This window comes from Phocoena phocoena, chromosome 19 (genome assembly GCF_963924675.1).
Source record: "Phocoena phocoena chromosome 19, mPhoPho1.1, whole genome shotgun sequence".
NCBI lineage: Eukaryota > Metazoa > Chordata > Mammalia > Artiodactyla > Phocoenidae > Phocoena > Phocoena phocoena.
The window spans coordinates 58,004,105-58,022,297 of NC_089237.1; the positions used below are offsets into that span (position 1 = coordinate 58,004,105).

General features: G+C 44.6%; 1 protein-coding gene across 1 annotated transcript in view; it reads left to right on the plus strand.

Moving 5' to 3' along the window:
• AKAP10 (A-kinase anchoring protein 10) overlaps nt 1–11,916 on the plus strand; it is a 54,110-nt gene extending 42,194 nt beyond the window's left edge. The window contains exons 12-15 of the mRNA XM_065897124.1: nt 2,253–2,335; nt 7,251–7,303; nt 7,918–8,013; nt 11,350–11,916. Coding sequence (XP_065753196.1) covers nt 2,253–2,335; nt 7,251–7,303; nt 7,918–8,013; nt 11,350–11,355 — 238 coding nt within the window. The 3' untranslated portion in view covers nt 11,356–11,916. The remainder of the gene's footprint in view (nt 1–2,252; nt 2,336–7,250; nt 7,304–7,917; nt 8,014–11,349) is intronic.
• Nucleotides 11,917–18,193: the final 6,277 nt, after the last annotated feature.

Genomic DNA, 18,193 nt, shown 5'->3' on the forward strand with positions numbered 1-18,193 from the left:
ATCTCTGGATTACTTATAATACCTAATAAAATGTCAGTGCTATGTAGATAGTTGTAAGTACAATGTAAATGCTATGTAAATGGTTGGAATGCACAGCAAATTCAAGTTTTGCTTTTTGGAACTTTCTGGCTTTTTTTCCCTAAAGTTTTCAGTCGGCAGTTGGTTGAGTCTGTGGATGTGGAACCTGCAGATACGGAGAACCAACTATACTTGGAAAAATGGAATAAAATGATTCCTTTGTATTTAAGAATTAACTTGGTTGTTTATTTTTTCCTGTAACAGAAAGACAGTGATTCCTGTGTTACAGCACTTCTTGATCCTTCCCACAGATCAAATCGTAAAATCACTTCCTCTTCCCTAAAGATGGCTTGAAAACACAGAAACCTGTGTAAAGGCATGATTACCGCACCCCAGTCCTGGCAGTACCATAAAAAAGGGATTTCAACATGTTTAATTGCTTTTACCAGAAAGTAAATTGATATTTGGGAGACCAAGAAGTCTGAAAAATACTTTGAAGTAAATAGAAGGTTATGTTGACCACATTGTCTTCGGCTGTATCGGTGTTGTAGTAATCTTTATTTCTTATTTTAGGAAATGGCGGACAGTAAGCCTAAATGAGTTCATTCCCAAAGATGATATTTATTCTTAAGGAATGGTTGGTTCATTTATTTCAAACCTGACTTAAGAAAGTCTATCAATTGCAAGATGTTTTACTTCTATAGTTTTTTGTGTGCGTAAAATAAATATATTTTAATTTATAAAATTTAAATTTGTAAAATATATATATAGTGTGTAATATACATATTTTTAAAATTATAAAATGGGTCATAAATAGAGAAATAATTATTTTTCTCCATCTTTAGAGATAGTTTTCAGTGTTTGTTTTAGTTTTATGGTTTTAGCATCTTCCTGAAATTTTTCTAAAGGCAAACAAATTTGTATCAGTTGATATATTGGCACCCATATATTCATTGATGACTTATTAGGACGGCTGTCTCTAAAATAAGATGCACTTTGCCGGAAATGAAGTAATATATAGGCATCATAGGATTCTTTTTTCTTCTTTTAACTTTTAATTACAAATATATTAATCTCTTCTTATAAAAATTAAATTTACAGATAAGGCTAATGTGCCCTTTGATTACACACCAATGCTTATTTCCCCACCTTCCTTCTCAGGATAGTCACTGTTAGGTTATTGTGTATATTTTTGTTTGCTTATTTTTATGTAATTGGTGTTATACTCTATGCTGTATCTTGTGCTTTCACTCATAGTGAGTTTGGAGATTTTTCTGTGTTAGTCTGTACATATTTACCTCATTTTTAACTATGTTGTAGTATTCCATAAATAATATTAATTATAGCTCATAACTGTGGCAAAATCTTCCATAATGTGGTATGTTACTATTTGGCTATTTTGGTATTAATGGATTATTTAAATGGCTTGCAATTTTACTGTGATACACAGTATAGCAAAGACTTCCTTTTATATTTCCTTGTACCAAGAAGCAGATTTAAAATTTTCATAGCCCTTAACCAGTTTACAGTTTACCTTTAAAAGGATCTGTACATTTTACATTCTTACCAATCATTAATAAAGTTACTAATTTTCCCCACATCCTTGTCAACAATAAATAATATCAGACTTTAAATGTTTTACCAATCTTGGTTGGTTGCTTATGAGATTGAGCTTCTCTTGTCATGTTTGTTGGTTGTTCAGGTTTTTCTTCTGTGAATTGACTATCATCTCTTTTTCACATTTTTCTGTTGGGTAATTTCTTGGTGGTTTGTTGGAATTCTGTATGTTTATGGTTATTAATTCTCAGTTACTGCATCTATTAAAAATAAGACCTCTCACTGTATTTTTTGCCTTTTAACTTTGCTTTCTATTACTATAGCTTTATAATGTATATAATTATATTTTTATCTTGTTAGGACAAGTCTTACCTTTTTGTTTCTTTTACGAAATTATCTTGGCTATGCTTGTGCCTTTTCTGTATGAATTTTAGAACTGTGAATTATCTGTTAACTCATGTTTCATAAACTTTTTGAGGATTTTGAATGGAATTGCATTGAATTAAAGATTGCTTTCTGTGGGGACAGTTCTTTTTGAAATTAGCCCCACTTAGAATAACATGGGGTAGATATAAATTGTATTTCTAGCTTTCTAGATCTAGAAAAGATGCTTAAAAAATTTTTTTTTTAATTTTAAATTGATTTTTAGAAAGTATGTTCTTTTCATACTTATTTAGGAAGATGACATTTGGAAGAGTTAGTGACTTGGGGCAGTTCATCCGAGAATCTGAGCCTGAACCTGATGTAAAGAAATCGAAAGGTTTGTGGTGTTTTTATACATTGTATCAAGCCTTTACTCACATTAGTTACTGACTGTAAGTAAAGGATCGTTGAAGAGTTAAACTATTTTGCCAAATAACTGCCATCTCTTGACCTTGTGTTTATAGTCACGAGCGAGTGCAAGGGCTTCGTGTAATCAGGTCTCAGTACAGTCTCTCTCTGAATCAGAAGTTACTGAACTTGCTTTACTGTTACAGAAGGTGCATCTACATGAAAAGATACTCTTCACCTTTGATTTAAAGGCAAAATACCCAATCCAGGTTGGACTTGAGGCTTATCTTGATACCCTTTATTTTACTAAATCTCCTCTAAATTGCTGAAAGTTACTATGAAATATATGTGGAAAATATTAATAGGTTGAAATTGAAATCCTTTGTTTATCAGCAAAAGAGTGCTTGGTTAATTCCAAGAGTTAAACACAGACATACTCTTTGTGACTGAGCTCAGCTTCCAAACAGTTGGTTTACACAGGAAGATTTAGGAAACCACTGTGGGTCCATTCGATAATATCTAGAATATTTTCAGTGTGATTGGATTGACAGTATTATCTTGAGTAAAAGATCCTAACTTTTGTTAGAAGAAAATGTTCCATTTTGATAAGTGTGTTTAAAATTAAGAGCTATTGGCAGTCTTCCTATTGAATTGAACTGCATTTCTATTCTGTTTATCTTATTTTTTAATACACGAATTGTTTAGGTAATGATTTGCACCACATTTTTTTTTAATAGTTACTAACTTTAGATTTTGTTTGTTTATTTTTGGCTGTGTTGGGTCTTGGTTGCCACGCGGGCTTTCTCTAGTTGCAGCTAGCGGGGGCTACTCTTTGTTGTGGTGCGCGGACTTCTCATTGTGGTGGCTTCTCTTGTTGTGGAGCATGGGCTCTAGGCGCACAGGCTTCAGTAGTTATGGCACGTGGGCTTCAGTAGTAGTGGCTCATGGGCTCTAGAGCGCAGGTTCAGTAGTTGTGGCTCATGGGCTTAGTTGCTCCGTGGCATGTGGGATCTTCCCGGGCCAGGGCTCGAACCCGTGTCTCCCACATTGGCAGATTCTTAACCACTGCACCACCAGGGAAGCCCTACACCACTTTTATGTTATGAATAATCTACTTTGGGGTCAGATATAAATAACAGAGTAAACAAAAAGTGCAACAATTGTTGAAATAATTTAAACAAAGAAAGGGCCTGTTAACCTATTTGTCTTTATTAGTTTATCCAAAAAATTGATTTTATTTCCTATTTAGCCAGAGAAGTCTGAGGTACACAGTTGGGAAAGTGTAAAGACCGAAGGAAGTCTGCACAGCTCATTCTGTAAATAATTATTGAGTGCCTCCGTGCACTCAGACTCACGGGGCAGTTAGAAGATACAGAGCCTGTTAAGAAACTTACAGTCCAGTAGTGTCTTTTATTGGGTAGAAGTTGAATACTAGGAAGAGATCAGTGGTAGCCTAGGTGTAGAGAAAGTGCTGGACAACCTCTGGAGGTATCGGTCAGGAAGGCCTCCACTGTCATCAGGTAGCTTCTGTCAGAGACGGTAATGGGGTCTCCAGTAATAATAGAGTCTCTGAGCTGTTTGGGTTTTTTTTCTGAAGCTGGTCTTATTCCTTTGACAGCTCATGAGGTGCTGCTGCTCCAGAGAATAAGTGTTGGGTGTTTGCAGTTTGTTTTTGTATTATATGAATTAAGATATATTAAAGATATATGAGTAAAGATGAAGGTAAGATGTACAAAAAACTTCCGCAAATCACTGTCTCTGCTTATTCTGTTCATTCAGTCTCTTCATATTATTCATTTGTTCATTCATTCTAACATTTGAGTGCCTACTGTATGCATCTACTGCTCTAAATACTGGGAAGAAAATAAGATTCCTGCCCTCATGGAACTAACGTTATAGTGGAGGGGCAGTAAACAGATAAATACGGTGTGTGTGTGTGTCTGTCTGTGTTTATACACAGACATATAAGCAGAGTGAGGGACTGGAAGAGTGGTGGGTAGTGCTGTCTTAGAAGTGGTTGTCAGGAAAGGTCTAACTGAGGAAGTAGCATTTTGAGTAGACACCTGAGCAGGACGGGGGACTAAGCCCTGGCTCATTCAAATCGTAGATGATGCATCTGTGGGTACCGCCTCCTTGTTCTACAGGTGAAGAAGTTGAGGATCAGGGAAATGGTAACTCGTTACGGATCACAGAGCAGATAGAGCGCAGCCTTGAGCTTTGGTTCAGAATACCACGTTTGTTTGCAGTTCAGCTCTGCTTCGTCCCCCTTCATCTCCTTGCTGAGGGCAGCTGCAAAGAATGTTTGTCATTTACCAACCTGTAGTTTCATTTTGGATTTTAAAGCTCTGATAGTAGAGCACAGAAGAAAGGGCTATGTTTTGGGGCGGGTGTATCTCAGAAGCTTCTGAGAATGTGAGAACTTTGCTTTCAGGGCAAGCAAGGTAATTTCAAAGGTTACCTTCACATCATCTAGGAGAAAGTGTAACAAGAAGGAATGGTAGAGGATGTTGTGAGAAGGTAGTCCCTGCAGTGGCAGTCTCCTCATGCACCGGTGCAGTGGTGGGAGATAGAGCCGCGTGTACGCTGTGAAAGCCCGCGCATGTCATACTAAGAAGCCTGCGGTACTGTCTGTTGAGCACCAGAGATTTCTAAGCAGAGTGCAGTGAGATGCTTTTTTCTGGCTGTAGTCTGCGAATGAATTGGACTTGGGGAGAGACTGGTATCAGAGATTCAGGTAGTAGTCAGGTAGTATAATTTGCTAGTAATGTAGATAGAAGAAAAAGAGGACCCGAGGATAGGTAGTGGTAGCAGGAACTAGAAGGTCAGATTTATAAGAGTTCCAAGGAGGAATTCAGGAGACTACATCCAAGGTGAATTTGGTGACAGATTTCATACGGAGAGCAGATGAGGAAAGCAGATGAGTTTTCTAATATCGGTTCTCTAGACGAAGCATTATGATGTTAATTTTTAATAGAGGATTAAATTAATTTCTGAGATAGAGGCTACAAGAAAAAGAGTACATGGGAGATGGAAGAGCTCAACTCGGAACATGTTCTGTTTGAGGTGCCTTAGGACAATTTGTAAGTATCGGTTTGACACCCAATGACAAGTTTTTGAGTTATTTGCATTTTGAAGGAAGTTAAAGCCACAGGAGGGGATGAGATGCCCCAGAGAGAAAGTGCTGAACGGAATGGAATCCTGATGAAGCTCCTTGTTAAAGGGGGCAGGGATGCACAGGAGTCAAAGACATTAGAGGGCATTAGAAGAGGAGGAGGAAGTGTTCACAAGTACGCTGCCAACAGGGTGACTGCAGGGGAGCCCGAGGACAGAGCATTGCGGCAGGGGTGAGACTATAGGCAGAGTATGTAATGTTGTGGCCCTGCTGGCTCTGCTTGGCTATAAAATTTAACTAGATCAGTGTTCAAACTTTTAGCTAATAATACAAAACATTGGGTTTCCCTGGTGGCTCAGTGGTTAAGAATCCACCTGCCAAGGCAGGGGACACGGGTTCGAGCCCTGGTCCGGGAAGATCCCACATGCCGCGGAGCACCTGAGCCCGTGTGCCACAGCTGCTGAGCCTGAGCTCTAGAGCCTGCGAGCCACAACTGCTGAGCCCACGTGCTGTAACTACTGAAGCCCGCACGCCTACAGCCCGTGCTCCGCAGCAAGAGAAGCTACCACAATGAGAAGCCCACATGCTGCAATTAAGAGTAGCCCCAGCTCGATGCAACTAGAGAAGGCCCGTGCACAGCAACGAAGACCCAACACAGCCAAAAATAAATAGATAATAAATTTGTAATAATAATTTTTAAAAAAAGAAAGCCATTGTTTTAAAAAATAAATAAAATAAAAATATATTAAGGGGAAAGGATCCAGGTTTCGTTTTTTTTCATGAATGCTACAGTTTACTATAGCGTATCCCAGTCATTGAACTAATCAGGATCTTGCCTAAGAAATAATCTGCCAACCACTTAGTTTAAGGCAAAGTTAGGATGTGAGCCTATGTATTAATGAAAGGATAAGCTGTGTATTTTATACCTGGAAATAGAGGCTAGCCTACGTCCTTGGTGACTCCTCAGCATCTAGAGTACAGATGTAGATAGACTTGTGTCTCTCCTGGGAAGTTGAGGTGTATTATGGCCTGGACAGAGCATGGCTGTTTAAAACTCTGATCTTACCCAGCAAATTTACACAGGCCAGAGATCCAGCATGTAGCAGCACAATCTGCGCTGGAAGCCCTTTTGTAGGAGCTGATGCAAAAGATTGATGTACATGACATCTCCTGACGCACTGCTAGATTCTTATCTCAAGACCAGAGCCTCGCCATGGTTTCATTTGATCTTTGAATGTTTACTGCAGATGTAACACTACATGATAGTTCCTTTCATCAAGTGAGGAGAATAGAAGAAACATCTAGAGCTCTAAAACAGCTTTTCAAAGTTTTTCAAACCATAATATTTGCAAGTTAAACACCCTGCTATGGAGCCAATGTAATCAGTTTTTATTCATGGTAATATTCCTTAATTTGGGGGTGAGGTTGTACCCCCAAAATGGTATCTTTTAAAAAAGATACATCTTGGGCTTCCCTGGTGGTGCAGTGGCTGAGAGTCCGCCTGCCGATGCAGGGGACGCAGGTTCGTGCCCCGGTCCGGGAAGATCCCACATGCCGCGGAGCGGCTGGGCCCGTGAGCCATGGCCGCTGAGCCTGCGCGTCCAGAGCCTGTGCTCTGCAACGGGAGAGGCCACAACAGTGAGAGGCCCGCGTACCACAAAAAAAAAAAAAAAGATACATCTTTAAAAAAAGAATATCTTTTAAAAGCTGGGAAATAGATGTTTATATAAGAGTATTTTTTAATGTAAAATTATGCATGAGGTCTACATTCAACTTTGGCTTTGTTTACTAGGATCCATGTTCTCTCAAGCTATGAAGAAATGGGTGCAAGGAAATACTGATGAGGTAAATTCTGCTTTTAGTGTCAGCAGATTCCTGTTTATAAGGGACACTTACTCTAAGCAAGGTTTCGAGGTTTCTCTTTCCTTAGTTCCCTTGCTTAAGCAGCATGGTACATCCTGCTTCCTTATCTAGGAGGTAACAAGAAGGTGTGGGCCCTCCCTGGCATCTCACAGTTGCCTGGTAGAGGCAGTGGAGGTGTCCTCAGTCCAGAGACTCTGGCCAGTGAAAAATATCCAAGCAGTCAAGGTTCCATTAATCAGCAGAGGCACCAGTAACAGTGCAGAAACAAAAGCTCAGTGTTTCCTTCCTCACTGTCTGTTACACTTTCAGAAGAGAGGCTTGCTTTTTGAATAGTTAAGTACACTGAAAGATGAGAGTGGAAAAAGAAAGATGTTCTGACCACCTAACATGAAAATAGTCATGATGTCGGATAGACAGTGAAGAGCATGTTAATATATCACAACCAGAGGGTGGCCCGGGTCCTTTCATACATGGGGACGTGCTTCTTCCCAAATAAGTAGAAATGATATGCATATACAGGTGTGTTTAGAACATGAAGAATGTTTGCTTATTCTGCTAGTGAATAACCATTATCAACAGTTTAATTCCTTTTATAGGCCCAGGAAGAGCTAGCTTGGAAGATTGCTAAAATGATAGTCAGTGATGTTATGCAGCAGGCACAGTGTGATCAGCCGTTGGAGAAGTCCACAAAGGTAAGGATGACTTGTGTTCTGATCTAGCGTGTGTAAAACTGGAGAGAATTAGATCCCAGAGACACACAAATTTAAAAGGGCATAAGGGAGCTTCTGCTTCTGCCGTTGAAGGGTTAACTGCTATAGGAATTGCCCTCTCATTATAAACAACTAGAAAACTGACAAACTAAATGAAACAGCTATTTCCAGATATTAGACAACACGCAGTAGAGGACTTTGATCCTTGAAAGGAAGGTAACATTGAGATGATCCCTAGTTCACTTCCTGGAAGCAGTTTCCAAAGTGTAGGGAGGACAAACTGTAAGCTTTCAATGAATTTTAAAGGATTGAAAGCATACAGTTTCTTCTCTGACCATAAAGGAATTAAACAAGAAATCAGTAACAGAAAGATATATGGAGGGAATTCCCTGGCTGTCCTGTGGTTAGGATTCTGGGCTTTCACTGCTGAGGGCCTGGGTTCAGTCCCTGGTCGGGGAGCTAGGATCTCACAAGCTGTGTGGCACAGCCAGAAAAAAATAAAAGAGAAAGAAAGATATGTGGAAAATCCCCAAATATTTTGAAATTAACATACTTCTGAGTAACCCATTAGTCAAAGAAGAAATCAAAAGGAATATTAGAAAATATTTTGGACTGAAAACACAACATAGTAGAATCTGCCCTCCCTATTCGTGGGCTCCACATCTGAAGGTTTCACATCCATGGATTCAACCAGCCACGAATCAAAAATATATTAAAAAAAAAAAATTTCCATAAAGTTCCAAAAAGCAGAACTTGAATTTGCCATGGCCTGGCAACTATTTACATAGCGTTTGCATTGAATTAGGTATTATAAGTAAGCTAGAGGTGATTTCAGATACACAGGATGAGGTGTGTAGGTTAAATGCAAACACTGTGCCATTTTATGTAAGGCACTTGAGCATTCTCGGATTTCGGTATCTGCAGGGGTCCTGGAACCAATCCCCCACCATTACTAAGGGACAACTATATTTGTGGGATACTGCTAAAGCAGTTCTTATAGGTAAATTTATAGCATTAAGTATTTATATTAGAAAAGAGGAAAAGTCACAGTCTTCTATCTTAAGAAACTAGAAAATGAGTAAATGAAACCCAAAGAAAGCAGAAAGAAGGAAGTAATAAAGATAAAGGTGAATATCGATTACTTTTTTTTTTGGATCTACTAAGTCATTTACACTCTTCCATTTTGTTGTTGCCTCTTCTCTCACTTTTCCCTTTCATGGACTTTGGTTTTTTTGTTTGGTTTTTTGTTTGTTTTTTTTTGCAGTACGCGGGCCTCTCACTGCTGTGGCCTCTCCCGTTGCGGAGCCCAGGCTCTAGACGCGCAGGTCCAGCGGCCATGGCTCGCAGGTCCAGCGGCCATGGCTCACGGGTCCAGCCGCTCCGTGGCATGTGGGATCCTCCCGGACCAGGGCACGAACCCGTGTCCCCTGCATCAGCAGGCGGACTCTCTGGGTTATTTTTTTAAGTACTACTTTAGGAAGGAGTGAATTGAATGGATGTGATCAATCTGCCATCTTTACCTGGAGGTCCACAACAGTGATCATTAGGAAATTCTGACTTGCCCCCAACTGAATACTCTGTTTTTCTGTGGCTTCACCAGCTGTGCCCACAAGAGCCACACAAATAACCCAGCAAATTGGAGGCAGCCACTTAGCACCCCCAGTTATCTCTTCAGGCAAAGACTCCCAGTTCCTCCACCACCTTTGCTTTCTGTAACTTGAGTTAACTCACAAAGACTTCATGTGATAGGAGAACCTCTGCTCAGACTCTTTGTGAAGGTGTTAAACTCTTCTGTCTACTTGATCAGGAGTTAGGAACACTATGTTAGTTACCTATGTTCAGATGGAGGCGTGAACTTAGATTTGGGTCCAGCATCACCTTTCCTTGCTAACTTTGTAGCCAGCTTCTTACTCTGTTATTACCAGAGCTTGGTTTAATTTTGAACTTCTCACTGAGCTGATTCATACCAAAACTCTGTTTACTTTTGCAGACTCCATCCTCTTTTCTATGTAAGGGTGATAATTTTTGCCTATATTCACTGGCTCAGTCAAACCCAGAATAGCAAATAACATGGTAAAGGTGTATAAAGAAGTGCAAGGTAGTTATTTTTGTGATTCCCCATTGTCATGTTGATGATCAAATGTTTGACTATGAAATGTTCTTTAGAAACCGTTTTGGAAAGCAGATGTTTAAACTTAAGGCTTTTCATTGGAGTTGTGTGTTCAGATTTTATTACCGTATGCTTTTCATTTCTAAGATACACAGATAATTTTGCTTTTAACCTTGCTAGACTTTCTCTTTGGCTGGCCAAGATGATTGTCCTGCCTGTCCTTTAGGAATCAGCAGTGTATTGGTATGGAAAAGCAGTAGGCCGGCAGGCCTCATTCCGTCCATTTTCAGTATGTGTGACCTTCTGCAAGCTAATTTTCTCCGGTCCCTTCATTTCCTTATCAGTAGATCAGAGAAGCTGGACAAGAAAATCTAAGATCCCCTGTAATTCTCATTCCATGAATGTGTGAATGTGAGAAGTCCTGCACCCACAAAGGAGTACCCAACCCCTCTTTAACCCCTGTGGATACCTCTCTGCTTTGAATCACCTACTCTACATTTGTCTATAGAAAGCACTTGGGCATTTAATGTAAATGACCTCACAGCATTACTGAATTGTTTCATGTGTTTATGTCCCATCTCACAAATAGCAGGGACCATGTCTTCTGTGATGTTTGTTTCCTCCCCAGTGCAGTGAAAAAGAGGACTCAGCCTCAGAAGCTTGGTCTTAGGAGGCCAGAAGAACAAAGCTCTCTGTTTTCTTTCTAAAGGCTTTGGCGCATTCCATATTATGGCTCTGTCTTCATCTAATGAATCCCCTGTGGACGGTCACTTAGGTCATTTGGGATCATTCCCTGTTACAAACAATACTTTGATGAATGTGTATGTAAGTCTTTGCCCTCTCTTATGAGTATGCTTTAGAGTGAATTCCTAGAAGCAGAATTATCTGTCAAGAAGTAGATGTTTCGTTCTAATATCTGTTGCCAAAACGGAAAGATAAAAGCAAGTCTGGGTGCCAGTCCTCATTATATAACCTTCAGGTGGGTTGCTTGACCTCCTTAGGCTTCCATTCACTCAGCTGTAAATGAAGATAATTAGGGCTTTTTACCTCCCGTGATTGTAGTCAGGTCCTGGCTGTCATGAGCGCTGGTATGTAGTAGGCGCTCACCAAGTGTAAGTGTTGGTGCCCTTCTTCCTTAATCTGTGGTGGTGATGTGTCGCTGGTTGTAGAAATGTACCTTACCTTTTTCTTTTCCTTTCTTTCATCAGCTATGACTCAAGACCTGAGATAAAGGAAATCTGCTTTTGGAAAATAGGAGCACTTTTTTCCTTTGGTTGGATTCTTCCCCACAGCCAGTGAAAACAGAGCACTGTATTTCTTCTCACTGTTGTTCCCAAGACAGAATGGCAGACAATCCTAGACTTCCACCGTCGGCAGGGTGTCGCGTAGACACGCCTGCACGTGATGATCGCACAGTGAAGGTCTAGAGACAGAGTGGTGGTGTTTACATTACTAGAGAATTACTAGCTTTCCAATGGCAATAACCCACGTGTGGAAGAGTGTTACTCCACTGGGATAGGCAGGGGCCACACGCCATGGGAGACGCAGAGGCGTAGAGCCGGTATTTGATGCACCTCCCTTGGCGGCGACCCACCCCAACAGCATCAGACAGCGGGTACCAGAGGGGCCTCACTTGGTCTCCTGAACAGGCAGGTGAGTCGGCCCCTCAGGAGCCAGGCAGTGTGGTGCCAGCAGGTGGCTTTTCTTCCGGGGAGCGGGGTCTGCACAGAGGCGTTAATTTGGAAGGAAGCTAACGGGCCGTGAGTCAAGTCTTGGTGACGTTGTCCTCCCCTTTGGTGACAGTGTATGGTTTTCACGTTTTAATTGCTCCTGAGACGCAGTACTCTTAAAACCAGCTCCCCCGCTGCCGGAAGGGCGAGCCTCTGCACTGCAAGTGGTAGGACTTGCTCCTCCGAGATTCTGGGCTCCGGTGACGTCACCTCCCCTCAGAGTACTTGTGGAAAGGGATGTGCAACAGCCATCACTCCAGTTTTCCCCTGTGGTTCCTTGAACAAAATGTTTATTCCCAGATTGTAGAGTTTTTAAAGAAGGTGGGCGGGCAGGTGTGGGGACAGAGAGGCACTCAGTTCTGACTCTCTCCTCTTCTTTGCTCTGAGCTGGGAAATGTGCAGGTTGTGGCCTTTTTCTTCTGTCTGTGGGGTAACGAGAGGCCCCTCCCTGCACTTCCACTTGGTCAGCTTCAGGGTCTGGACCTCGCTGCCATGGGCGGGGCCGCCCTGTCGGCCAGCACACTCCACGCAGGCGGTGCCAGTGCTGCCTCACCACACGGACTGTTGGAGGGAAAGAACGTTCTCTTAGGTGTTACTGCTTTTGCTCAGACTTTGCAAAAAATACATATATACACATATGAATATATAATTATCACCTCTGTCCTTGAGAAAGTCTTGAATGAACAGAGAATTTATTCCACTGCAATATTTGGTTGTATAGACATGCACTGTTTCATCAACAGAAGAAGCAGAAAGGCTGTGTATGAGTTTTTGGTACTATGTACCACCTCTGTTATTCTTCTAAAGTGAAGTATTCATGTACTTAAACCATATTCTATTTAATTGTGTTTGATTTTAAAATATATATATATGAATTATATTTAAAATTGTGTCAACTTTCTGCTTTCAGGGCATTTATGGCTCCTCTGTTGAGATGTGTTGATTCTTCCCAATATTTCCATTTGCTTTACAAGAACCCAGAACATGAGCCACTCCTGGACTCAGCCTTGTGTTTGGAGCGTATGCCATAGACCTGAGGTGTTATTAGATGCATATGCTGTGATTGACTCACTTTGTTCTTTTAACAGAATATTTCCATCCACTTCACTTTGCTTCAACCTTTAAATAACAGAAAAGCAATATAAAGGTCATAGAATAAACTGTGGTTTTGGGTGACTCTTGCTGCCTCTGCATGGTTTGAAATAACATTTTCCGTAAGACTCTAGGCTATTTAAGCTAGTGCTTTCAGTTAAGATACTGTCCAGTCATGTCTTTGTGTGCATTGTGTGCTTCGGAGCCAGAGATGTCGGTAGTTGTAAGGTTCTTAAAAGGAAAAGAATAGCAAGTTTGAGACTGAGTTACTTTTTCTGCCCCGCCCACTGTAGGACACAGAAGCAAAGTGTGGCCTGAAACTGGTAGCCAGACGAGACATATGCTGTCACGGAGCTCCTTGCGCTTATTTTCAGATTAGGATTGGAATCATCTGACCTCGAGTGCCAGGCTCTGTGTGGTGTACCCACAAAATAGGATTCCCTGGCAGGGTTTTTATAGGTGCAGTGAATCAGCTGAACATCCGGCTTTATCGCGATGTTGACATCAATGCATATTGTTAAAAAAAAAAAAAAATGTCAGTGAAAAGGGGTACCTTTTGTAACTGGGCGTGTCTTCATCACTCATGTAAGATGTGATGAAAATTAAAAAAACAAGTACCAACCTAGCCCAGTGAAGGGCAGTAAAACAGGGAGCAACTTTTTGTAACCTTTTCTGCTTGGGTTTCAGCTTCAGTACAAGTTTGTAAAATGCCGGTCATTTACGTTTCTGAAGCTTTGGCTAGTTCAGTAAGCATTTGGAGGGGAAGGTCGCTCTGAATAGAAAAGTGCAGACGTCTTTGTTTTAAGTACTGATAGCTAAGCACTGCTGAAGCGGCGGGCGCCTCTCTCAGTACCGTGCTGTGGGGCCTTTTGTACACAAGGACCTCGTCCCTCCCCTCCCCCGCACACCAGTTGATCAGACCAGGGTTGATCTTCTCCCGATCCAAACAGGCCCAAGAACATTCTTTATCCAAAGAATTTTGCAAAGGGCAGGAGGCATCCCAGTCCCTGTCTGGGGTGATAGCACGTATGGGGCACTTGCAAGTCAGGACCCCTGAGCCGGTGCCACGTGGACGAGCAGAGATCTGTACAAGCAGAAACGACAGACACGAGAGCAAGTGGGTGAGAGCAGCTGCCTTGTGGCCTGGAGGCGGTGACGGTTTCTGGCTCTAGTCCTGCATCCTTGCCGCGGACTCCATCAATTCCTCGGGTATCCTTAGGATGCACTTTGGCTTTTTAAAAGTCAGTCTCAAGGGAGTTTTCCTTTGCACAACCAAAAGGACCTTGACTACAGTACTACCAGATTGATGTAATCACTAATGATCGCATGTGCTCAGCATGTTTGCAAAATACTGGTGAATTCTGGAGAATTTTTCTCCAGTAAACCTTCCTTGGTCATTTTGTATATTCTCTCAAAATGGAATCCTAAACTCACGGAACTAAAAGACACTCCCTCATTTTTCCAGGGGGCAGTTACTCAGGCCTGGGAAAAGGGCAGGTCTTTGGCCTTTTGTCGGATGGTCACCTTCTGGACCAGGGCCTTTGCACGCTTCCCAACTTCCTTCTGAAGGATAAACACCATTCCCACTTTCAGCACCTACAGTAAAACCCAGAAATAGAAGGGCATTTCTGTTAATGAGTGGTAAAAACTTCAAATGAGGGAGGGCAGTGATTATCACAAACTTTGTAAGTGCTGACCATTTCTACGTACTAGGCAAGGCGTCTGGCCTTTGGCTGGGGCCGGAAGCAGGAGTAAGTTCCAGCAGGACCTTCAAGGTCACAGCTTCAAAGACCCACCAGGACAGCTGCTGTGCGGGGCCTCTGCAGATGAGCCCTGGGACGCCGCGGAGGCCTCTGCTTGGGCTCAAGAGTAGGAAGTGGGGTCCTACGCGGACTCGGGGGGGTGGGTGGAAAGGGCCAGCAAAAGCCTGGAGGGCGTTCGTGACCACGGAGGAAAGCCCGTCTGCTGCCTGTCAGTCGGCGTTGGAGCTCTTCCCACTTCGTGGTTCATGCCAACGGGTGTTTCCTCGTCTGGTCCCTCCACGCTGCCTGCTCTGGCTGGCGCACTGCCCGGGCACGATGGGGCCCCCACGGGGCTGCTCCTCAGCTGCCCCCGAGGGAGCACTCGTGAGCCCAGGCAGGGGTGGCTGGACCCCGTCGGCGGTGGGCGGGCAGGTGCCCGGATAGAGTGGCTTCCATTCAGCCAAAGGCAGCTGCCATTTGCCAAGGAGCAAGTGAGGGTTGTGACAGTGGCGTTTCCTCGGACGCCTGACTCCCCGATCTTGAATAGCCGCCAGGCTTAGCCCGAAATGATCCCACGCCGGCCTCCACCTCCGTCCCGGTAAGAACCCCTCCTGCGGGCACCTCATGGAACGGCCCGAGCTGGGCCTCCAGACCAAGCAGAGCTCCCCATCTTGGCAAAGGGCCCTTTGTTCTTTCTAATGAGAGAGCTGCCGGGTTAGCAGGTGTTCACCTACAAAGTGTTGATGGTGCAGGGACGCAGGAAGGGGTAAAAAAAAACCTCTGGGCCCCCTGGAGTTTCCATTCTACCGAGGAGGTAGAGGTTGGAGCTTCATCTGAAGTGGGTGCTGGTATTTTTCACTCAAGACAGCCCTTTGTTTTTATTTTTATTTTTTTAATTTTTTTTTTTTGCAGTACGCGGGCCTCTCACTGCTGTGGCCTCTCCCGTTGCGGAGCACAGGCTCCGGACGCGCAGGCTCAGCGGCCATGGCTCACGGGCCCAGCCGCTCTGTGGCACGTGGGATCTTCCCGGACCGGGGCACGAACCCGTGTCCCCTGCATCGGCAGGCGGACTCTCAACCACTGCGCCACCAGGGAAGCCCCAAGACAGCCATTTGAGCCAGTGATTTAACACCCTCCCAAAGCCCTTCCTGGCAGAGGTCACCAGGTTTCGTGACCTCTTGCCCGCGCCCTTCCACGTGCCCCCAGAGGGCCGGTGGCTGTGCGGCTCCATTTCCTCGCCGTCACCTGGCTGACAGTGAGGGGTGGGCACCTTGACCCCGGGCCCTTCAGGCTGCTCTCTGATTCGGGTGGGCCTAGGAGTAGCCACAGCCCCGTGGGGCTCTCTTTAGAGCTCCGGGAAATGTGGAGCCTTAGAAGCTAGAAACAAGGGGACCAATGTAGAGTTATTACACGCAGGTGATATAAAAACCCCAAGCTTGGAAAACCCAGCTCCCTACTGAGCTGATGCCAAGAGGTGATCAGCCCCTCCCGAGTTCTCCTTTCACGAGAATAACCAGCACTTGTGTACTTGCCGTGTGCCGGCCTCTCTCTCAGGTAACCCGTGTGACAATCTTCTAAGTGTGTACTTTTCCCTCGTTGTAAATGAGGAGACTGAGGCTCTGGAGGCAAAGGAATTCTCCAGGGGAATCAAGTCCAGGCAGCCATTAAAAACATTCCATTAGCTTAAAGCAGCGGTTCTTAACACTTGGGTGTGCATCAGGATCCCCCGCAGAACATGTTAAAATGGATTGCTGGGCCTCCACCCCTCCCCCCTGCCCACAGTTTCTGGGTTGGTAGGTCCAGGGTGGAGCCTGAGAATGTGGATTTCAGCAAATCCCCAGCTGCTGCTGCTCGCAAGACCACACTTTGGAGAATCACGGCCTTAGAACCTCTCCTGTAAATTGGGAAACACATGTTTTCATTCCCTTTTATTGGACCACAGAAGTGTAATTTGAGATCTATTACTCATTCACTCAAGCACATAAATCCTTTATCAGTATTCAGGTATTTGTCAAAGCCGAGGGGACCCAGACACCAACCCGCTGTCTCATTGCCTGGGCAGGTCTGAGGCCGTCCAGGCAGGTGTCTCCCCCGGGGGTGCGGCTTGGAAGAGGCCCAGACCAGCCTCAGCCCCCAGTGCATTTGCTGGGGACAGTGCACGTGTCCTCCCTTCAGGGCTGAGTCCGGGCTGGTGGGTCACACCAGGGTCCCGGTGGAAGCTTTTGCACAAATCCTGCCTGGTCCACTTCTTTCCAGCTTGTCCCCCAGGTCCTCGATGCCACCTGCCCCTGAGGCCCTGACCAGGCCTCTCCTGCCCCCTCTCCATTGCTGCCTCTTTTCAGGTCCCTCCCGCAGGGCTCGGGTGCCTTGTTCCCCTTCCTCTGTCTTCTCCCTTCAGCACACGCTTCCTGGGGGCCAGCTGTGGGCGTGTCCCCAGAGCAGACACTGCCCACCCTCCTTGCTGCCTAGGAAACAAACCCTGACGCATTGCTGGGGTGAGTGACCTGCTGGGGGCAGCCTAGGTGGACCCGAGGTTCATGGACTCCTGATCGCAGTCTTGCCCTGGAACATGCCCACTGTTTGTTCCCTCAAGACTGTACCCTCCCCTCCCCGAAATGGACCAGGACTCCACATCAGCATCGCCCATGACTGCCCACTGCTGGCCCAGCCCTGCCATGTCTGCACTCCACATCCTCCGTTACTGCCTGAGGAGGCTGTCCTCTTATCTTCTTACCCAGCTCGGGTCCACTCGCCCGCGCACAGCATGGCCAAGCCACTGACACAGGGTGAAGGAAAGTGCAGCATTTACTGTAGAACCCCAAGCAAAGAACTGGCAGCTCTTCCTCTAAAGACACAGGGCTTTCAGGGAAGGGTTTTAAAGACAGGGTGAGGGAAAAGGTCAAGGGGTGTGTGATAAGCTTGTGCACAAGTCTGGTTGGCTGGAGGTGTGGTAACAGGGTGGTGGCTCAAGAATCTCAGTCATCAGCCTTCCAGTTCCAACCTGTCTGGGGTCTGCGTGCTGGTGGTCAGCATGCAGCTAACTTCTTCCACCTGGTGGGGGTTTCAGTATCTGCAAAACAGCTCAAGGATATGGCTCAGGATGTTACCGATAGCCCTTGAGGAACTAAAGGTATTTTGGCTTTGTTCTATGGCTGAACTATTATTATTTTGTTCTGTTTGACTGTTTCCTTTTGGTTTTGCATTTTCTCACTTCTCTGATTAAATCTGCTCTTTGGACCTCGGGGAAGGCCTAGGAGGCTAAAGCTTTTCATCAGACAAGAGGTGGGGGACACGGGGGTGGGTCGGTCCTGGGAAGCCCCTGCGGGGTCCTGCCCGGCCCACTCTGGCTCTTCGGAGCTTTCATCCCTTTCTCACCCCTACCCCAGCAAACTGCACTGTCCATGATGGCAACCCCGCCTGGGGCTCTCCAGTCACACCCATGGCCAGACTGTCATCTCCTGCAACTAACTGCTCTACCTCTGGTTTCC